The 17,923-nt window shown below is 51.7% G+C and overlaps 1 protein-coding gene across 13 annotated transcripts in view; it reads right to left on the bottom strand.

Annotated features, from left to right (window-relative positions):
- FMNL2 (formin like 2) overlaps positions 1-5,220 on the bottom strand; it is a 148,572-nt gene extending 143,352 nt beyond the window's left edge. For 2 of the 13 annotated variants that reach the window (XM_074873866.1, XM_074873867.1), the window contains exon 1: positions 4,969-5,217. In XM_074873866.1, the coding sequence (XP_074729967.1) occupies positions 4,969-5,085 (117 nt within the window). In that variant the 5' untranslated portion in view covers positions 5,086-5,217. Of the gene's footprint in view, positions 1-4,968 lie in introns of all 13 variants that reach the window. The other 11 variants (XM_074873864.1, XM_074873868.1, XM_074873863.1 and 8 more) reach the window with 8 other exon arrangements.
- Between the last annotated feature and the right edge of the window lie 12,703 nt (positions 5,221-17,923).

Here is a 17,923-nt window from a genome sequence, read left to right as displayed (position 1 = left end):
CCTCCATCATTACAGCCCAATAAATTAAGATTAATTTGTATAGAAAAATGGTACAAAGAAAAATATATGCATCTACATCAGCTTAGCCATTTTTTAAGGCTTCCAGGTTTCCAGGATCTGAAATTAATTTTAGGAGTGTGACTAACTTGCTAGTAGCTAAATACCCACCACAGTATCCTTGTATTCCAGACACTCAAAAAAAAAAATAGTTTTACAAAAACATTCTCCTGTGATGTCTAGGTGGAAAAACTTACAAACGCCATTTACTGATTTACAGGGCAGCTTGACAGATGTGTCACCACCAAGTACTAGTTCACTATGTCAGTTTAACCCAGCAGAAATACATATATTTAACAACGTGATTTATTAGGTTGTTTCTTCAAGCAAAAGGTGTCATTGCTTGAATCATTTAAACAAGACCTTAAGGAATGAGCCCAGCGGCAGAAGCCTGTCAGATGAGGTCTGAACAAGAAAACACAACAGGTCTTTTTAATATATGAATTTTAGAAATCTCCTTCTCCTGAAGTTGGTTCCTAAATCTAATTTAGTGTCTCTCAACTTCCATAGTATTGCTTTCAAATTCCACAAAAACAATACAAATTATGCCTGATACGAGAGTACAGGATCTCAAATGAACTTTGTCCCATGAGAGTTCTGTTAAATCTAGGAATTACAACAAGGAACCCAGTGTCCCACCAACCCCATCGAAGCAAGGGAACTAATACTACCTCACAGATATCTCCTGCAACCATGTCATGCTCTTTAATGATTTGCAGACTCTAAACCGTATATATTATAAAACGACGCATAATATATTTGATAGCGATTAGGAAGAGGAATGGAAAACAGCTGGGAACTGTTACAGAGTTTTCACACTGAGCTTTCAAATTCTTTAGCAATAGACACTAAAACTCCCTTGACTGGAATGGAAAACGATGCTTGGACAAATTCCATTGTGAAGATGGAAAGGAAGCGGAACGAAGTGCCTATCGGCAAAGCCTCGCGTGCGTTCAACAGAAGCAGAGCTGCTGCCCTGCCTCCAGGTAGGTACCATCCCGTCCAACGGAGGACAGAGCACTGCCGGGAGCGGGATGGCACAAACACCTCCTCCCTCCGCGCTCCCCGCTCCCTTCAGCCACTTCCCTCCGTCCTACAGGACCGGGCACAGAAGACTCCTTTGTAAAATGAAACACCACTTGGTGGGGGTAAGAGGATATTTCCTGTTAACCTCACCGCAGATTTGTAATCCAGCAGTCAAATTATGTCAATCACAGCTCATTAGGCAACAATTTACCCTGCCAACTCTGTCCTGGCTGCTTCCTCCAAACCACGTGTCATTTGCAAACGTGCAACCCTGTTACGGGTTCAGAGAAGGACCACCCTGCTGCAGGAGCTGGGAGCCTGGCTTTTACCCCCAAACTCACAACCCGCCGCATGGGACAGAGGGGCCGTAACGTCTCTGGACGCATCCGGTGCCCTTGCTTCGCAACAGTGCTCGCACACACTGAACAACGGCTTCGTCTGCAGTAAACCAGGGTTGGCTACCAGAATTTGTGATTTATGCACGCTTGCTCCATGTCTCCATGTGACAAAGTCAGGGAAAAAAAAAAATAAAATCCAAGAGCCAGGAAGGAAAACTGAGCATGTTGGGGAAAGGACAACGGTGGGAGGGTCCTGCAGATGTGCACCCGAGGGGCTGTGCCAGCCTGGCAAGCTCAAAGCCAGCGCCAGAGACGGGATCCAGCTCTCAGTTTATCCAGCACCCCTCACGGGCAGATCGGGAACTTGGTGGTGATAACATGCTGCCGCTTCGTTGGACTTTACACTCTTGCGTAAACCTGAAACTAGGGGAGTTATTTCACACATCCTACCAAAAGGGGAGAATTCACATCAGTTCGAGAGGATGGAAAAAACAATACTTAGCTTACAGAGAGAAACCTGGATGTCTCTGGGGATATCGTCCACGTTTTTCTCCTCAAAGTATGTTCCACCAAATACGGTGTCTTCTGGAAAAACACAGACGGACCCTGGTCCTCACTAGCAGAGACGAGTACCAACAGTGCAAGAAACAACCCAGGGAAGCACATTTCCTACACCAGTCCCAGAAACAGTGTCAGGAGACACAGGGAAAATCCTCTCATGACATTTGCCCAGCGGACCAAGAGGTGTGACTCAGCCAGACCCGGCACCACTGTCCTTTGCCTCGGCTGGGCACTGACACATGCGTGCTCAGCGCGTCCTCGGTAATGCCGATGTTACAGACAGGAGGAGGAACGTATTAGCATGGTTAGATTGGAGAGCTTCACCGAAAAAGTGTGACCTGGAGCACTTCCCCATCATCTCCTGCAATTTATGCACCTCAAACCTTAAAGAGCGAGGGTAACCGAGGAGGCAGTGAGGTGACTATGTATGTTTGAAGTCGACAAACTACTTCACCAGAGACCTTCCTCAAGACTAAGGCTGCTAACAACCCAGCAAACGCAGCTAGCGCACACATGCATCACCTCCAGGCGCACCGCTGCTCATCCATCCCCTCGCTGAAGGGACCACAGAGATCCTGGAGAAGATCGGGAGAGTATGTTCAAAGTGGAAAAAATAAAACAAGTCACTTGCAGTAAAAAGGTGGCCAACCTGCACTCTCCTTGTGGACACTCACAGGTTTTAGAGGGCTATGACTCACTGTGCTGGTTCTGAACAAGGAGAGAAGAATAAAACTTCGAAAATACTTTCGTGAGGCTGCACAGGAGGAATGTTTCCCCGCATGGCCCTACTCTTTACATACACAAACCACTCAGTGCAATGGCTGTACACCTGCATGCAGCTGCAACTCACCCCAGTCGCATGTTCATCAGCGTCAAAAACAGTCTTGGAAACTTCATTGGGGTACGAAAATTGCTATTGTCAGTAAAGCCCTTCGGTTCCTCACCAGGGCTCTCCGAGAGCGTGAACAACGCTTGTGCCAGCCTAATTTCTTAAGACAGCACGTAAAGAAGGTGAGATTTAGTCCTATAACCTTCAGCATCTCCTTCTTCATACTCTCATCTCCTGACTAATCCTCTCTCCCTACAGAAAATATTCCTCATCTTTTTTTTCCCCCGACCACCATTCCTTTCTCATTAATCCCTGCTGTTGTACTGCCTGCTCCATTCTGGGGTTTGACCAGTGGCACAGTCATCTTCCCCTCAGAGCCACAGAGAAAACAGAATAATAACAGCCTAGGAGTTTATTCTTTCATAAACTGGCCAGATATTTCCTGGAAACTGCAACAAACACCAGCCATCCCCGGCTGGCTTCAAGAGCAGGCTGAAGGCAATTTTTGGCTGTTTCAGCAGCAGTGTTTGGGCCCCATCTCGCAGCTCCTCCAGATGGGAGCAGACCATCCAACACCCCATTTGTGCAGACATGCATCTGCACGGCCTGCTGCTCCCTCCAGCAAAGCTGCAGCACTCGTCCGCTGACCCTTAATTTAAGTCCATCTTCTAAAAACAGATGCCATCTCCTCCTTTCAAGTTACCTCAAGAAACTACAGGCATGGTCCTGTTATCTCCCATATTTACGTTACACATATCTAACGCACTCTGCTTTCCCAAATGATGTCTCTTCCTTTTACTGATCTAATCAATCGGTCCTAACTCAAAACCACTAATTTTTTTCCCACAGACCATGCACACAAATTAAACCAGGCACCCTCTTGGTAGGTTAAGATGAGTCACGACTTGATTCTGAGCCACGTGCTGCTTGTGGGGGCATCTCCCATCTCTAAAACAACCACGGGTTTCCCCGACAAGAGCAGGGCGAGCTCAGGCTTTTTTTCCACTGTGCCTAATAATCGTAACATCTCACTCGCCATTTGGCTCGTCAGTGGGGGATCCTGACTGAATAGGCTTATTCTTTTCTTAGACATGATAATCTAATTGGGTCTAACCAGAAATAATCCCCAACACACACCAGTTTGTGAATCCTCGCTCAGCACCAGGACAATTTCAAATACCGGGGGGGGGGGGGGGTTGTTGCTCTAGTATCTGCTACAGGAATTACTCTTGCAAGAGCTCGCCTCGCTGGGTTTCGCGTGGCATTAGGGGGAACGCGGGGCACGGCACACACATGGGGTTTATTTGCTCTCCTCCCCTAGCTTCGGTTTTTCACGAAAAACGTTGCTCAAAAGTAAGAAGGGCATGGAAGAGTAGGCGGCTCACGATAATCTACTCGCGCAACTTAAGATTCCTGAAAGAAAACAGGACGTTTGCCCAAGGTTTGCAGCACCAAGGGAAGCACTGCCCTTCCTCGGGAAGGTGATCGTCAGGTGAGGGGAAAAAGACCAAAATAAAAACCAGAGCCCGACACACGCACCGGCAGCCCAGCCCGGGCTGAAGCGCCCAGAGGGGGCTGTGGGGAGGGCAGGATGTGTCCGGGGGGGGTGCCCGGGGCCGGCCGAAGGGCGCGGGGCCCCTTCCCAGCCTCCAGGCCGAGGCGAGGCCGCCCCAGGGTCCCGCACCCGCCCGCCCGCTCCTCGCCGCCGGCTTCTCCCTCCCGGCGGTTCCTCCCAGGTTGGCCCGCGATGAGGGGCAGAGCCCGGCGGGGAAGGAGGGGGGGGGGCACCGCCTCGGCTCGGGAGAAGGCGGCTCTTTGGTGGGAGTGGGGGGGCTCCCGAGACAAAGAGCCGCAGCCGGCACACACACGCCTTGCCCCCGCTCCGCGGCCCCATCCGTCCCGCCGAGCCCACCTGTGCCGCCGGCCCCCGGCGGGGCTGAGGCGGCGGCCGCCGAGGGGACAGTGCGGCGGGGCAGCTCCCGCCTCCCAACTTTTCCCCCATGATTTCCCCCCCTCCCCTCCTCCTCCCGCCGCTCCTCGCTGCCCGCACACACCCCCGGGGGCCCCGCAACTCCTCGGCGGCCCCTCGGCGGAGGCCGGCGGGACGCGGCGCCCCCCTCCCCGCTCCCCCCCACAGACAATGGGGCCGGTACTCACCAGGACGACGGCGAAGCGCTCCTCCAGCTCGCCGGGCTCGGGCATGGGCAGCTTGAGGGGCACGCTGTGCGCCCTGAACTCTGTCTGCTGCGAGTCCACGCTCCCCGCGTTACCCATGGCGGCGGCGGCAGCAGCGGCGGCGGCGGCGGCCCCTCCGCGCTGCCTCCGCGCTCCGCACCGCCGAGCCAGGCGGGCTCCGCGCCCCGCGGTCGCCCTCTAGCACCGACGGCGGAACGCCGCGCCGCCGCCCGTCATGGCTCGCCGCCCTCGCCCTCCCCCCGGGGCGGGCTCGCTACGGCTCCGGCTCCTCTAGCTCCGGCGGCTCCGGCGGCGGCGGCTCCCCCGCATGCCGGCCCGCACAAAGCCCCGCTCCGCCCCCGGCCCGGGGCGCGCTGGGACTCGTAGTCCCGCCGCCCGTCCGGGGGGAGGGAGGGAAGGGGCTGGCTGCGGACCCGCCGCCCGCCTCAGGGCTGAGGCGACCCCTCGGCGTCCATTTTACCTCAGCGGGCTGCGCCGGCCCCCGAGGCCTTTCCCCAGGCGGGCGGGAGCCGGGACAGGGGGTCCGCGCCGGCGGGGCAGCAGCGCGCGGGCTGTGGCTCTCCGGATGGCTGGAGTGGTGCCGGTGGGTGGGCTGCGGGCTCTGCCTCGCTCGGCTTCGGGTGGCGGGAAAGCTTTCAGCCGCGCTGAGGGGCGTTGAGGGAGTCGCGGCCACGCTGAGAGACGTTGAGGGAGTCACAGCCACTCTGAGGGGTGTTGAGGGACTCGTGGCCATGTTGAGGAGCTTTCAGGGAGTCATGGCCACTCTGAGGGGTGTTGAGGGAGTTGCAGCCCCACTGAGGGATGTTGAGGGAGTCGCAGCCACACTGAAAGGCTTTCAGGGAGTCATGGCCATGTTGAGGGGCATTGAGGGAGTCACAGCCACTCTGAGGGGCTTTCAGGGACTTGCAGCCTCGCTGAAGGACATTGAGGGAGGCACAGCCACACTGAGGGGCTTTCAGGGAGTCATGGCCACATTGAGAGGCATTGAGGGAGTCACAGTCACTCTGAGGAACGTTGAAGGAGTCGCAGCCACTCTTGAGGGGTGTTGAGGGAGTTGCGGCCATTTTGAGAGGTTTTGAGGGAGTCGCAGCCACTCTGAGGGGCATTGAGGGAGTCGCAGCCACTCTGAGGGGTGTTGAGGGAGTTGCAGCCATGTTGAGGGGTGTTGAGGGAGTCACAGCCACTCTGAGGGGCTTTCAGGGAGTCACAGCCACTCTGAGGGGTGTTGAGGGAGTTGCGGCCATGTTGAGGGGTGTTGAGGGACTCGTGGCCATGTTGAGGGGCTTTCAGGGAGTCACGGCCACTCTGAGGGGCGTTGCTGGAGTCGTGGCCACACTGAGGGGCTTTCAGGGCATTGCAGCCCCACCAGGCACCCCCACAGCCCACATCTTGATTTACAGAAGTCATTACAATGGGACAGTCAATCTCCATAGGGTCAGGGTGACACCACCCAGAGAAATCCGTAATCGAGACAACGCCACCTCAGCATAATTGGGAGGATCATCCTTCTCCCAAGCGTATCAGAGCTGCCTGCTCTTCAGATGTCATCTTCCATTCCTTTATCATTCCCTGCAAGTTCTCCCTGACACAGCCTTTAAGCGTTGTGGTGGTCAAACCCAGGCCCTGTTCATGTTTTAATCCAGGACATTGTGCAGGGGATGTGTTGGGAACACGGTACCTCAGTACCTCCTTTCAGTTCGAAGGCAATTCTGCAGCTCAGCTTGAGATGGCATTGACCCATTTGGTGACAGTGCTGTATTCCATGTTTATCTGTTTTATTCTGCAGTCCAAGACCTAATTCCCTTCCTGCCAATCCATATCACACTGTCTTATATTAACACTTGATTATCCTTCCAGGGAAGAATGATTTTTACTCAGCTCTCACCTTCACAACAACACTCCTACTGCTATTTCTCTTCCTGGTCATCACGGCCGTCCATCCGTCCTTGCTTTGGCGTCCCAGCGCTGGGGTGCGCGCCTGCACCGCTTTGGTGCTCTGCTTTGTGCCAGCTCACAATTACGGATAAAATTACAAACATCATTAAAGGCTTTGAGTGATTATCTGTGAAGTTCTGCCTTTTGCTGCCAGCTAGTTCAGGAATTCGGTACATCTCATGAATCAAGCTACACGGTGATTTACTAACGCTGTTACCTGCAGCCGGCAGTAAACGTACCAGCACGCTCTGCAGTGGGATTTGGCCAGATCCTTAAATTTTTCTGGGATGTGGGAGCATTTCTGGCTTTGCCTGGTAGAAGATGGTAAATATCCACATGGAGATTAATTTGAGGGGAAAAAAGCAAGAAGAATGATTGTTTAGAAAAGGACCATTTCTTAACTTACGTTATCTTGGATGACAGTTGTGCTAGAGGCACAGCTTCTGAAGCTGCCACAAAAAGGAGTGCATGGGAGTCATGTGCTGCAACACACGCACTCCTGCAGTTGAAACCCAAGGAAGTGACAGCAAGCTTTTCCCTGTGTGTCCTCTAAACCCACAACTAATTAAACATGCTCATTCTAATTAAAAAAAAAAGCATGTAATATGTTCACGACTGGGATGGTGAGCAGCACGCCCTGTCCTGGCTTACGCCCCACCAGGGCACCTTGTGCACAGAGCATCAGCCAGTGCAGGGCTTGGCCCGGGACCCTGAGCGATGCTGAAGGTGTGGATTTCTGCTCCGCGGGCACTGGAGAGTGTGCTACCCCGGGGACAGGTCAGAATTTCATACAGCTGCTTTGGTAAAAATCTGGAATTCTTGCAATATCCTTAATAAAGTTTTAAAATGCTAGACAGTTCTTGGGAGTTAATAACAACATTGTTGTCGATAGTGAAGGAAATAGTAACGGATACTTTGCCTGATGTCTTTTATCTAAGACTATCACAATTCTTTGAAAGATTAATTAGTTAATTAAGCTTCACAACACTGCTGTGAGATAAGGGAGCATTAGACTATCACAGATAACAGACAAGGGTCAGAGTGCAGGGCGCTGAGGACAGTCTCTAACTGAGGATCCTTTGCTTTCCCAGCAATGGATTGCCAACTGCCCTGAGCACTTGCCGCTCCCCAGGCTCGTGGTGCGGAGCGGGACCTCATCAACACCCCAAAGGGCTCCCAGGCACCCAAAGCTGAGCACTGCAAATCAGAAACCACCCACCGTTACCCTCAGCTCCCTTTCAAACCCAGCGGAATCGTGGTGCTTGAGTATCCTTGATACACCCGTTGTGTGGTGAAGTGGCACTTGTCTTACACTGCATAGGGAAAGGTGAACATCACACAGCTTTACAAATAAACCCGAGTGTCGCTGTTAATTACCTGTGACCACAAACTTACTCCAGTATGAGGAGTCCCAGCATTTGCCCAGTCAGTAACTCCCACCATGGAAGCACTCGGGAGTCTTATTTTCCGAATCAAGAGGAAATCATCTCAATTTGTAAGTCCCTCTGGACAAAGGGAGGTGTTCGGGGACTGGGAGCCGCTGCTAGCCACACATACCTGGGAAAGGTGAGGATAATTGCAGGGCAAGCTGGATTCTTTGGCTTAGATTTCGGCAAGAAGCCAAAGGCAGCTCTAAACCATGCTATAAGGCATATTCAGTTCAAAACCAGACTTGCAAAAGTTTTAATGAAACTAACCATCCATACGTACAGTGACTGTTTAACATCAGTGCAGCAGTGCAAAGGAAAGGAATTCTTTTAAGAGAACAAGATGATTTTTGAGCAATTTGTTCTAGGCTGGAACTGGGATGTCAACATTTGCAAATGTCAAAATTAGTGTGGCAACAGTGCTACACAAAAAAGCTACTTAGCTGGTTTACAAGCTAAAGAAGTTATTCTGGGATAAAAATTAATAAACAAGACCTTCGTTTTTACATTTATTTATTTAAACTAAATAACCAGCTATGCCAAGCATGATTTACAGAGCTCATCCCAGGCAGCCGGGTGATTCACACTGGTGATGCCACCAGGGATGTCGTTGTCTGCACTGGGGTTAATGGCCGTACCAGCTCTGCAAGGGCTCCATGCCACGACCACGTGTGGAATTTCACTGGAGAATGAGACAAATACTTCTCGGCCTTTACTGAAGCTAACTGGTACCTCTGTTTGTCACCAAAACGTCCACATTAAAACAAAGCTGGAAGTTTGGGTCCAAGTCTTCAAGTCCCCTGAACCAGTGTCTACTTCTCTATCTATGGAAGAAACTCTGAAGGGAAAAGAAGATTGTTTTATGAACCCTCACTTTCCCCCAGTGCTCAGCATTTCTTCATAGATCCTGAGCTGACATTTCAGTGACATGCCAGGGGATCTGATATAATGTTCTTAAAGCTGGAGGGTCAGTGTCAGGCTTTAATAAATAGCTAGATCCTAGCTCAGCAGTGGCAAAGGTAGTATTCATTCACAATAAAGATGTAGCGCAACCGTAAATGCCATTGCGAGGGCTGAGCGGTGTACACTTAAGAAGAGATTATTGATTGCAGCACATGAACAGCTGACCTTGCCTAGAAGATACAGATTACTTTTTCTGTAATAAATGCAAAAAAAAAACCCCAGGCTGCTTTCTGAGAACAGTCTTCTCAAGGAAAATCAGCTTCTGCGGGGATTTCCTGATGATGGGAAATAAATACTTGATAGTCTTTATCCTCGTGCACATCCACTGTTAAAGAAGAGGCGGTTTCACTTGGGTTTGTCATGTTTTACCTAGTACAATGTATCTGCTATCTAATTCAGTGTCCATTAGGCTTTTATTTATAGCAATTTCCTACAAATACCAGAAACCCACCTTATCTAGCTACAACAGATTGTAGAAAGAAGATGCAAAATAACGGTCAGACCTGTTAGCCTCAGTGTCATTGTAGCTTATCTTAGAACAGCATGTATTTGGTTTGAGAATTAATTAAATACAACTCTAAAAACCACTGGGAACTGAGAAGTTCGCAGTCATTCCGAAGGACCTCACCAGTTGCCATATCGACATCTTTTCTACAACCACCTGTACGTCGGCACATAAAGCCTTGTCAGCTTTGATCCTACCTTCTGCCACGTAGGTGGGCACGTCTGCCCCTCTTCTACTCTCTCTTTTCATGCCTGTGTCCACATCCTCACTGCGCAATTGCTGTTTCTGCATCCTGTGCTGAGATCTGAGCTTGTGATAACAGATGGAAATGCTCAGTCCCAGCACACCGAGTTATTAGGTTCATATCTTATTAGCCCTCTGATTTTTCTCTGTCTGCTAGAAATTAAATTATTAACTTGGAATCTGATTTACTTGCAGCAGCTATGCTCTGGTTTAACTGTGCTGACGTCCTTGGCCTTACTTCCATCACTTGTTTGTGTAGAGCAGATGCAGCTTCATCAAAGCAAACTGTGATGTCAAGAGCGATGAGATCAGTCCCCAGTTTCTGCTCAGGACCACTCCTCTCCTGGCAGCAAGCACTAAATATTCCATCCAGATCTCCTACGGGAGGGCGCCCAGAGTTACACCCGCTTAATCCAAGGCCGATCGATCCTTTCAGTCTCACTGCTTCTTTCAGAGGCGCGAGGACGCCTCCCAGCCCATGGTGCTGGACTGACAAGCCTGAGGCCAGGCCACGTGTGAGCCCAGCACCGAGCGTGTGATGACGCACAGCAACACACAGCGGGGGTGAAGTGCAACCCTGACGACGGTACCTACGTGATACTGCTTTTTCTCAGTACCACTTGGAAATATTTAGCACAATGATTTTGCAGTTTTCTTCTGAGTTTTGATTTGTTCCTTAAAAATACGTGGGCTTAATCAGTGCATGAGGGCCGTGTGTGCAAGGGCAGCGTGGCAGCAGGACAGCAGGCCAGGGCTCAGCAGTGAGAGCTCTCACTAGCCCGGAGGGTTTGATTTTTCCAAGGAAGTTTGAGCAGACGTGTTTAGCAGCAAAGCTGCAGTAATGGCAAACAGCCCTGTTTCTGCCACTGACCCGGATTTCCGAGAGGTGCCGTGAGGCCCCCAAACTCATTTGCCGTTTCTCCGCGGGGCCTGCGCCTGGTTTTCTGCCTGCTGGCGAGGCTGAAGGCAGAGCTGCGGAGTCAGCCCGGCCCACCTGGCTGACTCAAGGGCAGGGCTTGGACCACGGGCATTACCTGACTGCTTCAGGCGGGGACCCAGAGCCAGATGCTGGCCTTCAACACTCAGGCCTCGTCCTGGTCCTGTGCTGTTAAAACCAGTGGGGAGGCCTGTGGGCAGCCCATGTCAGTGTTGTGGTTTTTTTCTCCTCCTTTTCCCTTTTTTGCCCCTATGCGAGGGAAGGGGCAGGCAGTCTGTGACCCTTTCCCTCTCCTATGGAGGGAAGCCTGGCAGGAGGAGCGGGTGCAGGACCACAGTGGAGGTTTTCTAATGGTTACAGCAGCTTTTTCACCAGCCCTGCCTGGACTCTCTGTCTTGCAGCACCTTCCCCTTCACAAACATCCTGTGGCTGCAGAAGGCTGAGGCCTTCATTTGAGGAAACACGCCTCTTGCCCTGCAGACCCAGGTGCCCTCGGTGGCACCATACGGCTGAGGTGGACCTTGGGGAAGGACACGCGTGAGCTGCTGGCACAGAGCAGCAGCACTCCAGCCGCCGGCTCAGCGCTGGGATGACTCCTGGGAAAACACCTCCGGCAAGCCCGGCTCCCTCTGCCTTGGAGCACGGAGCAGAGCAGGGGGGCCACAGGCCACCCCGCTCCACCCTGCTGCATCGTGACCCCGGGATCTCGGCAGGCAGAGGCAGTGCGGGATCCTGGTCGTTTTTAAAGGTGAGGCTGTGCTGTTTCAGCAAAACTAGGATTGTTCTCAGTGGAGTGCAAACCTGCCGGCCACCACAGTCTGTTGAGGACCCAGTCCGATTTATCTTTAGCAAAACTCAGATTATTATTCTTCTCTGGGCAGCTAGACTGAATGATTTGCTACAGTTTGGAGAGAAAAATCAGTTACAGAAAACAGCACGAGCATTTGTTCTGTGGGATGCAGCACAGAGAGTGTCTGCTTTTAAAACACGTCCCCAAGAGAGGCGCTTACAAACACAGGGTGCTCACTCATCTGTCACGCTTCTTCAAGAAATTAATACAATTTAAGGCTAAAATTTTCCATGCGCTGCAAACGAGAGGATACAGCTTTGTGATCCTCGCTCAGCCTGTATCTGTGCGCGTCAGAGAAGCTTCGGGGCCGTGCGCTGCCCTGGAGATGCTCGCACAGCGCACGGCGGGCTGCCTGCTGGAGGAGGTGGGCTGTTCAGCAGGGTCAGGATGCTGGTGGGTGGCTCAGAGCCTGCAAGCTCGCTCGAATGAAAGCAAATAACCAACCAACAAAGCTGAGCTGAGGGGACGTGGGGGGGTCTCCAGGACAGGGCCCGCAGGCAGCGCACAACTTTCCTGCCTCCTCCATCCCCCTCCCTCCCACCTTCTCCCAGCACTTTGCGAAAAATTTCAGCATTTAACTTTAAAACAGGGCACAAAGGCTGGAGGGGGAGAATCCCCCAGAAGAGCACGGGACTGTGAAGATGTGCATGGGGGGCTGGAGGGCCCTGGCGCCCTTGCTCCAGCGTCGGGGGTGCTCCAGCCCGCAGGCAGTGCTCACTGGGGCAGCCCCCGGCATGTGCCCTTCCAAAGCGGGGGGCTGAGAAGAGCCCGCGACGCTCCAGAGCAAGACGTGGGATCTCTGCATTCAGTCTCACGCCGTCTCACTCACAAGCAAATGTAACACGAGTGTTATTTTCTGGTGTGATGCACCCTGGCCGGGAGCTCGTTCATGATTTATTGGCAGGAAGGCAAGCAGACAAAACACAACTTCTGAATTCCCAGAAAGGCAAAGGATTGTAAATGCTAATGAAACTGAGATAATGGAGCAGAAAATAATGGTAGGGAATGAGTCAATATTTAATAAAGGTTATATCTGAGTGTAAAGCAGCACTTTCTGAACTCAGATGGAGACAGAGGCCAGACTAGATGTGTATCTCTGTGCCTATCTGTCACCTTTAAACTGGCTGTAAAAACCATCGATAGGACAGAAGCACCAGAATCATTTTTTAAGATGGGGACATTTTCTAGCCTTTGTGGACTGTTGTTATGAATTGCAAAGCGATTTTTCTCTCTCTGTTTTCTTTTTTTTTTTTTGTCTCCCCAGAAGAGTTCTCAGCGTGTGGAATGGAGGGGCTGTAGTTCAGTCGGCTCCTCAGCCCTCAGCTGGCTCGTCGCTCCAAACGACAGCCGTGGGACAATGCCACCCATTGTACCCGCGGCAGGAGAAAAGCTCGGTGTGCTTCCACGCAGGCTTCGGACAGAAATGCTGCACAAGTTTCCATTGTTTTTCCACCAAAGGCTCTTGACAAAGAACTCCCGAGGATGGTTAGGCAAGAGGAATAAAATTAATTTAATTTTTTCAGCTGATAGCAGCTGTTTAGAGGCCTTAAATGGGTTTCAGAACTCATGAGAAAAATATGGATTTCAATTTACAGGACTGATTAATAACATTTGTCTCCCAGCAAGGCAGGGGGAGGGGGAGGATTTGCAAGAGCGGGAGTTGTGCAGGCGCTGGAAACACCTTTCCCAGACCTTGCGTTTTAAAACACGTTTTCTAATCTCACCAGCTCTCTCTTTATTGAAGTTTCACTGCGGTCGGAGCTCCCCGCAGCGCAGAGCCCCCCTTGCCTCAGCCCCCTCCTTCCCGCCGAGCCGCTGCACGCGAGGGCGAGGCGGGGCGGGCGGCGCTGCAATCCTCTTTTTACTTTTGTTTGAAATTTAGGGACTCTTCTGCGTTTCCCAAGGGGAAGAGTTGCCTGCATCCGTGTCCACATCCCTGGCTGCTGGAGACGTGTGGGGTGTGAGCTCTGCCAGGAATGCACCCTGTTCCTCACGACACAGGTGATCTTGTAGAGACAGGCGTGGAGTCCCTGTGTGTAGCTGTGGCCCGTGAGGTCCCACCCGGTCCCATGGTGGGTGGAGGCTCATGAGGAGGATAAGTGGCGTCACAGGCTTCATGTGTCTGATTTTCACCAAACTGGTGGGACTGTCTTCACCTCTGAGGGCCTGTTTGTGGTGGATACTGGTCTGAAATTAATCAGGCTCAGCTGATGGCTTTTCAGTGGAGCAAAAAGCGCTGCCATGGGAGCTCAGGTGCACGAATCTGGAGTTCCTCGGCTGCCCGGCACTTGGACTAGTAGTTGCTTTGCTCCTGACCCACGGCTGGCAGGCCAGGACATGGACAGGTCCGTTTCCCTCCAGATTCCACAGGGCAATGTTTTGTTCCGATGCTAAATTAAATGAAAGGTCAACAATGCAGGCTTTCCCATAAAACAAAGATTTCCCCTTTCCAACCAACTCTGATTTCCCCTTTCCAACCAACTATGAACATCTCTGCTTCTGTTACAAGACAAGGAGAACAGAAGTTCACAATGAATTATTTACTGCCTCAGTGAAACGGGACTGAAGGCAGACTGAGACACGAGTGAAATGATGTTAGATGCAGGGAGCGTGAGGAAAACTTGCTGCATCTTTAATAGCTTTTTTAAGAAACCAGCTGTGAGGGTGTGGAGATACCAGCTGATAGCACTTCCAGAGTCCCCGTTGCTTTCTGGCCGACTGCACAGCTATGTCTGATGGTTACGTGTGCAGTGACACCACCGTGGGTGCCAGCATCACCTTGGAAAGGTGCAACCCAAACCCTCCTTCAGCTGGAGAAACGCTTGTGGTGTTGTTCACGCACGGCCTCAGGGCATCCCCTACCTTAGGGCACATCCCCGTGCGTGCAGCTGCACCCAGCCAGCACCAAGACACCACGCTGAAACACGCGGTGATGGAGTAGTCCCGTACCGGCTCACACCTGATTTGTGGCTGAATAAATCAAGGAACAAACGCTAAAGCACGGCTCTGGAGCCCACTGCACGCTCTCCTCTGCTCCCCGGCAGCAGCCAGGATTGCGCCTTGTCCTTGACTGTGCTTTGGGCCGACAAGGTGGAGGAGCTCACAGTGCTGCCTCCCTGGGGATAAAGGCATACGGCAGAGAACGCGGGTTTCCGAGCTGTCGGTAACAGAATTAAAGCACATTTCCCAGAAAACAGGATGGGGTGACAAACTGAGCCTCTTCTTTGCATGGGGCAAAACTCAGCCTAAACCAAGACGCGTGTGTGTCTGTGCCTGTTGTATATTTTTTTAAGGCACGTGCCTGCATATGCATGCGTGTTAGAACTACAGCCTTTTTAAGGTTTCAAAGGAAATGAAGCTGTTGGTAGAGAAAATATTTACAGATGGATAGCAGTCGCTACATCCTTTTGGCTGGTGTTTGAATGCTTGCCTTGCAAATCATATCATTCAGCCACAAAACCAGGCCAAGCTAGTAATTATTGTTTGGGATGTGAAACGGGAATTGAGTGTGACCAGTGGCCATGCAAAGTGCTAAGACGTGTGTCAGAGAAAATGCTTATTCAGAAGGATTTTAAACAGTGTCCCGAAATGGACTGCAACAACGTTATCTAAAAGCCATTTAACGGAGCACTTTTCCATACATGATTGCTATCCGATTCCTGCCGACTCAGCTCCTCTTTGTTTTGCTTCTCCTTGCTAGCTAGAACAGAGATGCTGCAGTGCACGATTGGGTGGGTGACCTCAGTCTCAATGCCAAATGGATGACTAAAATGAACACAGAAAATACAATCCATTGTCTTCTCCCTGAAATGCCAGCTTTGTTCCACGTGGAGCTGCTGGCTTATCGGTATAACCCCTTCGATGCTGCACCAAGATTTAAACTCTGCTGTCTCTGCCCTATCATTAATTCGCATTTTTTAAAAATACTGGTGTCATATAAAGGCTTATTTTGTGCCTGGCAAACGGCAGATCAAGTGGGATGACAGGGTGGTGTCATCCTGTCACCACAAGTGGTGTGACGCCACTCACTGAAAGCAGCTCAGTACTCAGAGCTTGATGCAAGTCCACCTGGAATCAGTGTTTTCATCTCTGGTTGTGACTTAATCTGAGTGTGGGTGCTGAAGACATTTTTTTAACATGTACAAAATTACAGTCTTCACAATCGCTGGGCCTGGTCCCCTCCAGAGGAGCAGCATGTTGGGGATTTTACCCGGTGTCTTGGTGGCAGATCACTTACCGTGGTGTGCGAGACGCTCCCAGCTCTCCCCTCAGTGAGCTCAATTCCAGCAACACGTTCAGGGCTGGGAATCCCACGCAGTGCTTGGCACTCTGGATTTAGGCACTTAAACCTTGGAGAAGGCTTAAAGTCAACCCATGCTCTCCTCGTTTTCTCTGGCCGAACCTGAGCTGCTGTTTGCCAGGCAAGCAGCTTTCCCAGACCCGTTATCAGACACCTTTGTCTCCCCGAGGGCTGCGGGGGACCCCGGCTTGGCTCCATGGCAGGGAGGCCAGTGTGAGAGGTGGAGGCGGAGGGACAGGAGGATGGTGAAAGGCTTGGGGCAGAGAGACTGGAAACGGTGGGACATCTCCCACCTGGGGAGATGACAAAGAGGGTGTGTGGCAGAAGTCCGCACAGTCATGGGATGCTGCTCTTAAAAATGATTAAATTGTGGGGATCAAAACTGGTTTAATTCATGGAGGAGAAGGGTTATCCAGCGGAGCGGTGCAGGTGCAACCTCAGAGAGAGAAGGTCCCATCCCTGGACTGCAGGATGCTCGAGGTGGCAAATCCCCAGGGGAAGAATTTCTCTCTTTTTTATATATTTCCCAATATATTCTCTACTGGCCCTCCCAGAGACACGAAGCTAGCTGGACCTTTGGTTTTCCCATCTTTTAAATCTTAAATCTCTTTTCCAGCTGAAATCCCCAGGTCTTAAGTGTGGACAGAGAACGCTGCCCACACTGTGGGGTCAGACAGCGCCGAGCTCTGTCACCACGTGTGCCCTTCCTTGCCATGGCTGCCGGGTGGGACCCTGCCGGTCCTTCTGGAGGGGCTGGACCCGAAAGTGGCCAGGCTAGAGAAAGACCTCAAAAATCAGCATTTACCAGCAAACAAGATGTATTGCTATGATTTGTAATTCAGTGAATCTCAGAATTAAAAAGAGCATGTGTGTATCAGCCAGCTGCAGAATTGGTAAAATACTTTAGAACATTTTTGGAGGGGGGGAGATGAAACGCTCCCTCTTCCCCATCGTATCGCTCCCGTCGGTCTCTGCAGCCAACGCTGGCGTGACAGGGAGGACCCTCGCAGGTACACGTCCTTCTCCAGGTCCGCTTAATCGTCAGGCTACAAAAGGCCTCTCTAAAAGCTTTGGGTTTGTGACATCTACGTCCTCTGGGAAGTTGGAAGCTCCTCCGGCTCCAGCACTGGTCCACTGCAGTCAGACGTCACTTGTAGGAACGGAGCTGAAATCTGGTGAAATCCCTTCCTTGCTTATCTCCAAGCTCCGGAACGTTATTGTCAGTTTGCTGTTGAATTTTCCAAGTGCTTTAACGCGTGTCTGGCGAGATCGCTATGAGGTCCCAGGGAGAGAGCGTGTCTACAACAGCCTTTTAAATGAGGGTGATGGAGGAGTGAGGAGGGGACACCGAGCACAGAGGTGACAATCTGCGTGTCCCTCTTGCGAAGGCTCATGCAGCTCTCGGTTACCTGATACACCAGATAAAAGGTCTTTATGTTAGATAAGCCGTCGCTGTGTTGACAAGGACAAGCGCTGGATTAAAAGCAAGGAAGGTACAAACCCTATGGGAGCGACACAATGGGGCAGGGGGATCCTGCAGTGCATCGCTGTCCAACAGTCCGCTCCTGTCGTGTTCAGGACAGACGTCTCTGCGCCCACCCTGCTGGCTGAGCCCTTGCCCTTCACTTCTATGGATCACCCACAAACGGGCTAAAAGCAGCAGGTTTTTGTGCACCCCGATCCCCGAGGGCCGGGCAGGGAGTTTGCTGCTGCTCGCCCACCCAGCTGCTCCTGGCCACAGACATCCCTCCCCCTT

This window comes from Strix uralensis, chromosome 6 (assembly GCF_047716275.1).
Source record: "Strix uralensis isolate ZFMK-TIS-50842 chromosome 6, bStrUra1, whole genome shotgun sequence".
Taxonomy (NCBI): domain Eukaryota; kingdom Metazoa; phylum Chordata; class Aves; order Strigiformes; family Strigidae; genus Strix; species Strix uralensis.
Note: the sequence above shows the minus strand (reverse complement) of the source record. Positions and strands in the feature narration are given on the sequence as shown.